Raw genomic sequence first — 12,210 nt, 5'->3', positions numbered from 1 at the left:
TAAGTTTACAAGCGCGGCTGGGCACATCGTGTACCTAGGCGAGGTGGATGTGCTCGAAAACGATGATCAATGCAAGTTTTGGATTCAAAATCGGCTGTTTTCGGCGGAGAAACTGCCCGCCGTATTTCTGAGGAGCCACCAGCGGTTTTTTCTATATCAGTCTGCAGGGCTGTGGTGGGAGGCCGGTAACACACAGCCCTGCCATGCAGAGCTAGGCATAGCATAGTGAACTGTCTGTCACCGCACCGGCATGCGTTGGCTGCACGTAAAAGCAACTCAACTTTCCAAGATCAAACGGTCAGTATCTTGTGAAAACAGCGACATAGCAATGAAAATTGTTTTAGTCAGTGGTAAAAACTCTTAACAGATGAAGCGTTAATTGCTTTTAATCAAATGAAAATGCATGTGGCCTCGGTTTTCAAGTTCAACGGCCTAGGTCCGATGTCTCCTCTCGTCTGATATACATTTCCGTGCATTGTCGCCCCCGTATGTATCTGTTGCGTTTTTACCGTACATGTAGGCATTTGTAATCTGTGTACTGTAATTCCCTGGACTGCCTTGCTTTTAGTTGTATTCTGTTGTTACCGCTATCAGCCCTCACTATAGGTACGTGCTTGCATATTAAAATCCCAAGCACTTTCATTCTGCACCAATCTTTGTCACACCATGGAGGTAGCAGAGACTACCTCCATGGTCACACATTCTCTTTTCTTCCGCTGCTCTGGTCTCTGGAACTTCGCTTTTGCTTGCAAATGCTTTCTAGTTCATTTCTGTTTTCATTCAAACAAGTCTTTGAGAAAAAAGTCATATTAGAAGTGAAAAGCAGACTCATGTATGTTTCCAACAAACTGTCAACAGAGATATGATTAATACTCTGCAATCCAATTGACCAATGAGTGATAACAGAGTCAACGCAGCATTTACATTTTCTGTAAGTTGACCTAAAGTTGACAACCTCACTGACGCAGGAGATTATCAAGATAAAACAATTGTTAGTTTCATGTCTGGCTTTGCATTCACTTTAATCCCTCTGCACTTTAATGGTAAGGTTATCGGTGTCTACAACATTTATCAATAGTTTTACTACAGGTTAGAAATTATGCCAGAAACTCTAAAATATGTAGCATTATTTACATGAAATCATGGTGTGATTTTACCATTCTGTGCTACCGTTCTTTACTAAGTTGTAATGTTTACTTTTGTGTTCAGTGTAAAAACAAATATCCATTCTCCTCCATACATAACTTTTGTACACTGCTACTCAATACCAAACTCACAAAGTTAATTTTTTAGCTCACATTTGGTATACCAATGTGAGGTAATCGTATAAGCTGAATCAGTTCATTTGCATGCCATTTGCATGTCTGTATGTATGTATGTATGTATGTATGTATGTATGTATGTATGTATGTATGTCCGTCCACATCAAAAACAGCTAAACGGCAAAACCTACTGTCTTAGTATTTGGTGTACAGGTGCACCTAGGGGTGGAGATGTGAATTTGTTCAAATGAACTTGTCAGTGTCAAAAATATGCAAATGAGGGGGGGAAAGGAAAAACCCTGCAAATTGCTAAAACTCTGTAACCGTTGGTCAGATAGGGTTGAAACTTGTGTGCAGGTTTCTTTAGGTATTCTAAAGCAGGTGTGTAAAATTTAGGATGAAATTTGCATGTTCCTATTTTTCAGGTAATTTTTTCAGTTTTTAGTAAAAAAATGTTTAACTCTGAAACCATTCATCTAATTGCTCTGAAAGTTGATATACATGTTCCTCAGGATGACATCAGTCAAGTGTATACAAATTGAATTGAAATTTTTATATTTGGAATTTTGGGGCAATTTTCCGAATTTTTTGGTCAAAATTTTTTTTTATTCAAGAATAACTAATCTGATAGCTTTGATATTTGGTATACAGGTTACTAAGGTTGATCCAAATCAGTTTGATGAATATCGTGAAGATATCTTGAATTTTATATTTTTGCTGAATTTTTGGTCATTTTTCTCATTAAGTAAAATTTCTTCTTCTCTGAAACTGCTTGCCCAATTGCTCTCAAATTTGGATTGGATGTTTGCAAGGGTGTTACCCTTCTAATTGTTTAAATTACGACAAAATTTGAAATGTAACTGTTTTGGGGCAATTTTGTTATTTTGGTCAAAAAATCGTAAAAAATATTTTCATTTTAAAGCCCCTGGACAGACGGCTTTTACATCTGTGTACAGATGTCCAGGCATGACAATAGTTACATATGTGGAAATTGTCGTGAAATATACAAATTTGTATTTTTAAGACAATTTTGTCATATTTGGTCAAGAAAACTTGTTCTCAAAATTACTTGTCTGATAGCTTTGTAATTTGGTACAAAAGTCCCGAGGGATGTTATTAGATAAATTTTCTGCTCAAAGTGTTGTGAAACCCCCAAATATTTATATTTTAGGTAATTTTCTTTTGTGACCTTAAATGACCTACACCAACCAAGGATTTGTTGTGAGACAGTTTCGAAGGCTGTGAACATAATTTTGTCTTGTTTAATATCAATTTGTAGTAAAATTTGATCCTGAAAACAGAGCTGAGGTAAATTTTTTCATTGCGAATCAATTTTTGCAACTTTCGCATGTAAGACACACAAGAACTGATGAGAAATTTGGATCCAGGATAATTCCAGATGTCATAATTCCCCCCACAGTGGAAGGAATTTCACTATCTGTAACTGATTTAAGTGCTGTTTACATTTGAATGATAGCACTCATAGTATTAATTAAAACATCCCGCAAAGTTGTAAATATACTGCCAGCTGGTCTTATGTAAACATGATCAAGGGGTGGAACATTTGATATTCAGGAGGGGGTAGGGGATAGAAGATTGATGAGGAAGCATTCCTTTTTAGCTACTATAGACTATAGTCTATAGAAGCTATTGGGATGGGTATCCGTCCGGCGTCCGTCGTCAGTCTGTATGTATGTATGTATGTATGTATGTATGTATGTATGTATGTATGTATGTATGTCCGTTTGTGAGGCGTCCGTCCACTCAAATATCTTGAGAACCGCAGTACTTACTGATTTGATATTTGTTGTGTAGATGAAAAATAGGATTTTGAGAAACTGTTTTTTTTAATTTTTTGATATTGTTGAAAATAGGCAAATTAATGCCAAAAAAGGCGTTTTTGGTAAAAAATCTTCTTCTTCATAACCGCTGGTCAGACAGCTTTGTTATTTGGTATACGGGTCCTGAGGGATAACCCAACTTAGATTTGTTAAAATTGTGATGAAATATGCAAAGGTGTATTTTTAAGGAATTTTTTTGTCATTTTTGGTCAAAATTTGACTTACATTGTATGTAATTCTTGTACTGTATAAACCCTATCAATTCACCCAGAAAAAAATAATTAATATGATTTTAAATAATTGAATTAGATGGGAAATCATCAAAGCCAAAATAATTTTAGTGTAGAATTATCAGAAAGTTCAACTTTTTTTGACAGTTCATAGTGAAATGCCTACCATCTTGGAGGATTAAAACATGTAAAGGCAACTTTCCTGAATCCCAACTTTGACATATTCTGAACCGTCATTTATTGTGCCCTGTATGTTATCTAAAAGAAATTGCTCATAATAGTTTGTCATGATAGGGTGGTCAAATAAATAGAGATAGAGAAAGTTCTAATTTCCATTTATGGTTGATTTGGTAAGGATAAAATAAAATTATTCTTTGAGGAAAAAAATAGAGTGGTCAATTAAAAGAGTGGTCAAAGTGATAGGGTTTTTATGGTAAAGCTGGGCTGTAAGATTCCTCATGTGCTATTTATAGCAATTATGCAATCTGTGTAAACAGTGCAATGAAAGTGTTACATGATTCCTTATAATGCTTTTGATGACCTTGAACTTCTTAAGTTTCAAACATTGTTCTCTTCAGTGTGCTTTCTCTGAGTACGTACAGTCTCAACTTATTCAACAGAACTTACTTACAATGTTAATTTGAAAGTTAAAATGTGCTTTGTTAATAGGATGGAAATACTGATAAAGATAACCAGCTCAAGATTCTTTATAACCTGACAGATACATATATGCTGTTTTTTATGATGTAAATCTTGATTTAAGCAAGTCTTGTTTACTTTAATTAGAATGTAATTAACTCTCGTTTGGTAGCTACTATAGACTAATATAGTCTATAAAAGCTATTGCAATGGGTATCCGTCCGGCGTGCACCGTCAGTCTGTATGTATGTATGTATGTATGTATGTATATATGTATGTATGTATGTATGTCCATTTGTTTGGCGTCCGTCCACTCAAATATCTTGACAACTGCAGTACTTACTGTGTGGATAAAATATATGATTTTGAGAAACTATTTTTATTAATTTTTTGATATTGTTGAAAATATTCAAATTAGCACCAAAAAAAGGCGTTTTTGGTAAAAAATCTCCTTCTTCATAACCACTGGTCAGACAGCTTTGTTATTTGGTATACAGGTCCCTAGGGATAACCCAACTTAGATTTGTTCAAATTGTGATGAAATATGCAAATCTGTATTTTTACGGAATTTTTTTTTCCATTTTTGGTGAGGCCATCCTGAAATGAGCTATCAAAGATATCCACCTTCTTCATCAATACATGTGTCACAAAAGGTTATTCTCTACATAACGCAGCAGAGCTCTGTCAACTGTTGAGTCGCTTGTTTTTTCAAAACCGCTGGTCAGACAGCTTTAATATTTGGTTTACAAGTCCCTAGGATGACCTTAGTGAGATAATTTCATACAGTCAGGAAATACTTATTTTTGTATCCATGTCTATAGTAGCTTCAGGGACTTTGGCCCTATGTTTAAAAGATCCCTTTTATATTTTTTCCTACATGTACTCTTTTTTCCCCACTCTCCCACCTTTTCTTTTTGTCAAGCTTCTCTGGCTAATTTTTTGTTGACATTTGCTTATGTATGTAGGATCTGCTTGTCCCATTGCTATAGAAGTTGATATGCATGTTCCTAAAGATGACCTCCAGTACCTAAGTTGCAGACCTTATTTGCTTTTGTCATTCTTGTTTTTCTGGTTGATCTTTGGTACCCATACTGGTATGTACCAATTCTGATAAATTGTGAGCGACACCGTATAATTGCAGTATTTTTAAATTTGTGAACAATAAATAACTCTAATACTACTCAGCAATATTTGCAGGGTAACAGTGACAAATATGAATTATTTATGTTGCAAATGATGCCATTCAAAACAAACCATTGACAATACGTGAGTCTCAAGTGTCAGATGACATGGCAATTCCATATCTTCATAGGTGGAAGAAAACATCTGTAATTTGATAAAGTTTATCTTGGTAAACATGGAGAATTGTGATAACAGATTGCAGAACTGAAATCAATTTGGATTTCTCTTCCCAGTTCACAAAATAGTTATTTATTTCACAGACCTTATAACACTTGGAAACATCAGACAATATTCCATTTCAAGCTTATAAAGCAAACAAATTTTATATTTATGCATGAATTAAGAAAATGTTTGCTTATATCATGGGAGCTATAGACAATGAAAATGAATGAAAGTCATTACATTCGATGAAACCTCAACCAAAATGAAAGTTTGGAAACGCGAAAATCTTAGATGCAATATTATCATGTGCAATGCCCCCAAACACAATAAATAGTTGAAATTGGCATGTTTGCTTATATCATTGGAGCTACTGAAAATGAAAGCGAATGAAAGTCATTACATTCGATGAAACCTCAACCAAAATGAAAGTTTGGAAACGCGAAAATCTCAGATAACAATATCATCATGAGCAATGCCCCCAAACACAATAAATAGTTGAAATTGGCAACTTAACCCTTTTCCTGCCGAGCGCCCTTGTCCGTTATTCTCCCAAGTCAGTAGAAAACCGCCCCATAATATGTGCCTGCAAAAGATTGGCTCTCCTGCATGTTATCCTGCCAGGCATTTTGGCAGAAATCGCCCATTTTCAGGGTAGTTTTAGCCGTACTTATACGTGTTAGACTTCGATAATTTCTACATGCCCGTAGACAGGGGAAGGAGCTCAAGGGTTGCTGCAGAAAAAATTGAGGTCACCGGCTTTGTTTGCCCCTGGGAGTGCGTCATTTTATTGCCGTTTCATGTTTATTTTTTCGGAAATAAACTCCTTCAGTATTACGTACGTCCGCTAGGCACAAACATCACCTCACTCGTCTGTTAGTCAGAGACCCTGAGGGTCGTGCTAGGGGTGCAGCAGCACCGTCAAACCTGTCCTGTTTCCCAGGGTAGGGTCAATTGAATACGTACCTCCAACGACTTGGCAGTGTAGCACAAAAACTACGTTTTTGCCGTTGTATTAACGACATGGCTGAGCCATTGAAGCACAGCTTTACGTAGTTTTGCCAGCTCAGTTGGGAGTTGGCTTACGAGTGTACCGTTCATTACTGACTTAATCGAGTGGTCCTCAGTCAGGTACGGGTTTGTACCGACATGGCTTGGGCTGCAGCTAACCAGTGATAACCAGTCACTACCCCAAGTCTTCAGTTCACTTTTGCGATGCACGGGTGCAACGCAATATGCTTCCATTGTTCTAGCCATCGACGTGTCCACATGCTGGCAGCCATATTGTACTGCTAGCTGGTTTGCATAACAAAAGCAGTCCCTGCTAAATGCAGACGGTATCCCGTACATGTAGCATATTGACCTCATGTGCCCTTTTGAATTCTCTGTACGCAAACAGCGTACGTAGTTACCAATGCGTCGGCAAGAGGATACGTTTGCCTGCAAACCAGAGCCAGTACTTCGGACGGTGGAATAAATAAAAAATCCAAAGCTACGTCCATTGAATGGCACGGCCAAGGCAGTGAAGGACGTTGCCTGGCTTGAACTTGCAGAGCTGAAGCCCAGCTTAGTACGTCGGACACCAGTTTGTAATGGTATTTCCGAGTCGTTCATATCCGTTCCATGGGAGGAACAAGTCGAGCCGTCCCGTCAAAAATACGTTCTCATTTTCAGTCACGCACAACTGAATAAGTGACTTTCGTCTCGCACCATCGGCATATCTGCCAAGTCGTTTGCAAGAGGTAGCCTTCTAGATTAGCATTGCCGAGTTGGTCAAGTTCGGCAGCAATCTGTATAGTGCCAGGCAGCCAAGTACGTCCAACTCCGCCAGAAAACGTCACCATGCTATCCTGCCAAGTCCGCTAAAAAGCGGTAAAAAAAAACCAGCCCCCCTCGGGTGTGGGGGACTGGCGGACAGGTTTCTGCACCTTTCCCTGTCCTTGGACTCCCTGTGAACCCATTTCGAGAGCAAACGCCGTTCCTCGCCCAAAACCTGTCCTCGAACGACCCCTAGCGTGAGCAAGGGTTTGCTACACGTAGTTCCGTCGACTAGGCAGGAAAGGGGGTACCAAAAAGGAGCCCGATTTCCACCGCCTTAGGAGGATAACGGCCGTGGCTGCTCAGCTTCTAGCTACACCGAATTTCAAGCGGATTTTCACCGACTTGGCAGGAAAAGGGTTAAACTGCTCGCAGGTTTTTGAACAACATACATTTCAAGAGAAAATCTGCAAGATAATTGAGTGTCACGCATATACTCAATTTCTGTGGTGTAACTTTGGCATATAGTTATAAATGCGAATTTATGTGTGATAATTAATCTTAAAGTGTGGTAAATGCCCTCCCTTCTACATGTAAGGATGAATTTTCATTTATCCGAGGATTCTTTGGAAGTGCCAAGGTACATAGAACCCTGAAGTGATATATTGATTTTTAGAGATATTTAGAGATATTGGTATTCCAAGTTGTCAGTTTTTAGTGATAATACTGGTAGGCTGTATTTAGAGATGGTTTTTTCTCATCTTTTTCCTCTGAAATATATGACACCAAATATTTATACAGAGCCTTTTGCGCCAGGTATAAGATGAGAATACCAGCAAATTTCACAAGGGGTTTACACACAGGTAAAACTATACATTTACAAATATATGACAAATTCCTTGGTCCTTCTGCTGGTAGTTTTTACAGTGTCAATATTTGCCATTGGTCAATGGTACAGTAGTTTCATGCAAAACAATCATCATCAAAATAAACTCAAACTGGTAGAATGTTTTATTTCAAGTTATCTGTCATTCACTGCAACTCCACTCTGATCATTCTGTTCTCTGTCTCCATGGCTTCCAGGGGAAATAGCTATCCGAGTTTTCCGGGCATGTACAGAGCTGGGAATACGAACTGTAGCCGTTTATTCAGAGCAGGATGCTCAACACATGCACAGGGTGAAAGCTGATGAGGCCTATCTGGTTGGCAAGGGGCTTCCACCAGTGGCTGCCTACCTCAACATACCAGAGATTGTCCAGATCGCACAGGTAAAGAGACATGACCTTGACTGTGACCTTTCACCATTTTTGCTACCACCTCAACTAATAATTCCTCAGACACAGTAATCTATTATTGTGGTGCTTTCTTGATAAATTGTTTTCCGTGGGCTTATTGGTTTCCACATTCTATCCCAATAAACCCTTCCTTAATTTGATGCTAACATCCATTTTATTGTAAAAAAGTTACTTTCTACAAGAGTTGGCAAACCCAGCAGTTCGGGGATCAAGAACCATTAAGTTTGGTCAGACCTGTGTATTTTCATGCAATACTGCTAGTTAGACAGACCAGTGAATACTTAAACAGAAAGAACTTTACGATAAGGAGTGTATGCACAACTATGATGCTAGGTTTCAAGACCACTAGAGCTTGATAATACTTCTGTTCTGGACTATCTACTTGATCCAAAATCAATTTTCTGAGTCATACCATAACAGTTATACAACAGGAAAGCAATGTCGGAAATGGTTTATTACATATACAACAGCAGGATCTTCACAGGAATGGACTCGTGACAGCATTCACTCTTGTGAGTTATGACACCAGACCTTACAGTGTTATATGAATTTCTGTCATGTAGAGACATCACATGGTTTTAATTAGTTATGTTCAACTGAAAAAAACATACAAAATGAGAGCTCAAAGTGACAAGTTTCACTTATAATTTAAGTTTACTTTTGATTTGTGTCAGGAAAATGATGTTGATGCTATTCATCCTGGGTATGGCTTTCTGTCAGAGAGGGCAGACTTTGCCAAGGCTGTCATGGATGGTGGGATACAATTCATCGGACCTACACCAGAGGTGGTACACAAGATGGGAGACAAGGTCATTGCCAGGAAAATGGCCATTGAAGCAGGTGATGTTTGCCCTTGAATTTTGCGTACACAACAACGAGATTGTCAGTAGTTTGCATGATCATACATGTCTATTGCAATTAAAACTTGGAAGTCCGTCACAAAGAAAAGTATCTCTGTTGATTAAAATTGCAAGTGATCAAATGGAATCTTTTTGTCCTTGATTAAGGAGCTTATATCATGGAATTCAAGATCTCTTTAATTTTTTGTTCTTCAATCAAGTTTGTTCTGAAAGTAGGTCATAGACAACTGCTGTACTGTCTCTATCCAAGTTCAAATATGAGTTCAAATATAATATGACAATTTCGCAATTTGAGGGTGATGATTGACAAGTTAAATGGTTGCACTGCATTGATCATGAGACTACTTTGCATCATGAAGACTCGCTTGACATATCTTGATCTTCTGCCAGGCGTTCCCGTGGTGCCAGGAACCGATGGACCAGTGACCACACAAGAAGAAGTCCGTCAATTCTGTGAACAGTACGGAATGCCAATCATGCTGAAGGCTGCATACGGAGGAGGTGGTCGCGGCATGAGAGTGGTCAGAGATATTGAGGTAAAGCAATACTCACCAGACTGGGAACATTGTAGAACATGATTCCCTCAACTATTGTTATCTCTTTCAATGTGCTTTCCGTTAAAAAAAATTTGTGAAAAAAAAATCAACTACATTAAGTTTGATTTACAAATACAAATACAAGTTTGATTTACAAATGCATTGACACTAAATGGATTTACGTTCTGAAATGAAAGAAATAAAATATTTTATTATGCAAATCATTGTTACCTTCTGACCGTGATTACTCAGGTACTCTGTTCAACATTTACCATTCACCTTATCACTCACAGGAAGTTGAGGAAAGCTTTACCCGTGCAAGCTCTGAGGCACTGGCAGCTTTTGGAGATGGATCAATGTTCATTGAAAAATTCATAGAAAGGCCGAGGCATATCGAAGTTCAGGTGTTAGGTAAGACATGATCAAATGTGACAGCCGTATGAGTTTTATACATTGGCATTCTCACCCAATAATTCACTCACCAGTTCACCATTTCTGGTCTATGGTGAGAAATCATCTGAAGGTGGTTTGAACAAATGCCTGATGAATGTCCTCTTTCCCTCGATATTTGTATGGTAAACACATTTGACATACCAGTAGTAGGATTCTACATTCCTGTTGCAGTTTAGTTAGCTGTGATTGCATTAGTTACATGTAACCTTGCCTGATATACTATTCTGCTCCATCACTAATTTTATGATATTGACAGACGTCAAACCAGAAGTAAACCCACTTTAAGAAGAACTCTTATTATTAGCTATGGAAGCTGGAGTGACTTAGTGTTGTGAGATGACTAATTTGTCCTACTCACAAAAGTCAATCTGTACTTCAAAATACAGTCAAGTGGTCACACAAAGGACCAAGAAAAAGTAACCAATTTATAGAGGTCACCGTGGTAACTTTCAGTGTAGGTAGGGCGGTGTGCTGAATGGTGATTAAAGATTTACCAGCAATTACAAAATTCAAGATTATAAATCTGTTGAAAATAATGATACAAGCATATTTCTAAAACAATTGTGTGAAGATGTAAGATCGGTCAAAATAGACTAATTTCTTGCTTATAGTGTTAGCACTTTTTGACAGAGGTCATGTATTGTCACATATGTTGACCATTATATGCAGGTTTTACACCAAATTGGAAAATTGGAAAAATTACAGGTGGCCACTGATCACAGAAGAGAGGTGGCTGTTCTGTAGAGGGCCTTCAACATAAAAATTGCTACAGGTTGCAAGGTGACCACTATAAAGAGGTGAACCTCTCTATAAGGGCGACCACAAAGTCAGGTTTGACTGTATATAACAAAAATGATTATTCTGCCTTGGTGTCATCAAACTTTGATTACACTTCTCTTCACAGGAGATAAAGCTGGCAATGTGGTTCACCTGTATGAACGTGACTGCTCGGTGCAGAGGAGACATCAGAAGTTGGTTGAAATTGCACCAGCCCAGGCACTCGACCCAGCCGTCAGGAAGAGAATGACCGATGACGCCGTCAAACTAGCCAGACATGTAGGATATGAAAATGCCGGAACGGTGGAGTTTCTGATGGATGAGAGGGGCAATCATTTCTTCATTGAAGTCAACGCCAGGTTGCAGGTGGAACACACTGTCACAGAGGAGGTTACTGGGTAAGACACACTGTCTGAATTTCTACTAGTACTCTCCCTCAGAAATGGCATTGGAAAATTGAAGTTTCAAATAAATCAATCGATTTATATTGATTTATACTAACAAATAAATAATAATGATAATAATAATACCAAATGAAATGAATAAATATCCAGTTGTCCTGTTACAAATGAGTGAGTTTTGAGACGATCATGTCAATGTGTGATAATCAGACTAGTGAGTGCTTTTCAGCATACATGAGTCTTCGATTGGAATACCGTTGGTGCCCTAGTTACCAGTATGTTTTTCTTCCAAAATATGAATTCGAGAAAATTTGATCCCTGTCTGTAATGTTTGAAAAAAGTGAATGTTTGTACTACTTCCGTCTAGAATGGGAGTAATACTGTGATATTATGGCTAAATATGTCATTTCCTTGCTTCTAGGGTTGATCTGGTGCAGTCACAAATCAAGATCGCATCTGGCAAGACTCTGGATCAGCTGCATTTGAAACAGGAAGACATCGAACTCAAGGGTGTGCAATTCAATGCCGTATTACCACCGAGGATCCTGGCAGAGGTTTCCAACCAGACACTGGCAGGATTGAGGTGAGTCAGTCTTGTTAGGAAATCGTCAATCTTCCCCTGGCTTTGAACTTTCTGTCTCGTTGTTCAGGGTACAATCAACATCATGTCTGCAGACACTCAGTTCTCAGTTATGGTGAAACATTAGCATATAAATTTAATTGGACACCGTGGTGCGAAGCACCAAAGGTGTCCAATGTCGCCACAATGTCTGTGTGTGTGTCCGTCTGTCCGTCCGTCCGTCTGTCCGTCTGTCCG

The 12,210-nt window shown here is 38.4% G+C and overlaps 1 protein-coding gene across 1 annotated transcript in view; it reads left to right on the top strand.

Annotated features, from left to right (window-relative positions):
• LOC139149811 (pyruvate carboxylase, mitochondrial-like) overlaps positions 1–12,210 on the top strand; it is a 58,389-nt gene that overhangs the window by 22,333 nt on the left and 23,846 nt on the right. The window contains 7 exon segments of the mRNA XM_070721801.1: positions 8,155–8,339; positions 9,041–9,206; positions 9,617–9,762; positions 10,056–10,173; positions 11,120–11,390; positions 11,815–11,897; positions 11,900–11,976. Of these exon segments, the coding sequence (XP_070577902.1) occupies positions 8,155–8,339; positions 9,041–9,206; positions 9,617–9,762; positions 10,056–10,173; positions 11,120–11,390; positions 11,815–11,897; positions 11,900–11,976 (1,046 nt within the window).

Source organism: Ptychodera flava, chromosome 14 (genome assembly GCF_041260155.1).
Source record: "Ptychodera flava strain L36383 chromosome 14, AS_Pfla_20210202, whole genome shotgun sequence".
Lineage (NCBI taxonomy): Eukaryota > Metazoa > Hemichordata > Enteropneusta > Ptychoderidae > Ptychodera > Ptychodera flava.
The sequence above is the reverse complement of the archived record's forward strand: the minus strand, read 5'-3'. Positions and strand labels throughout refer to the sequence as shown.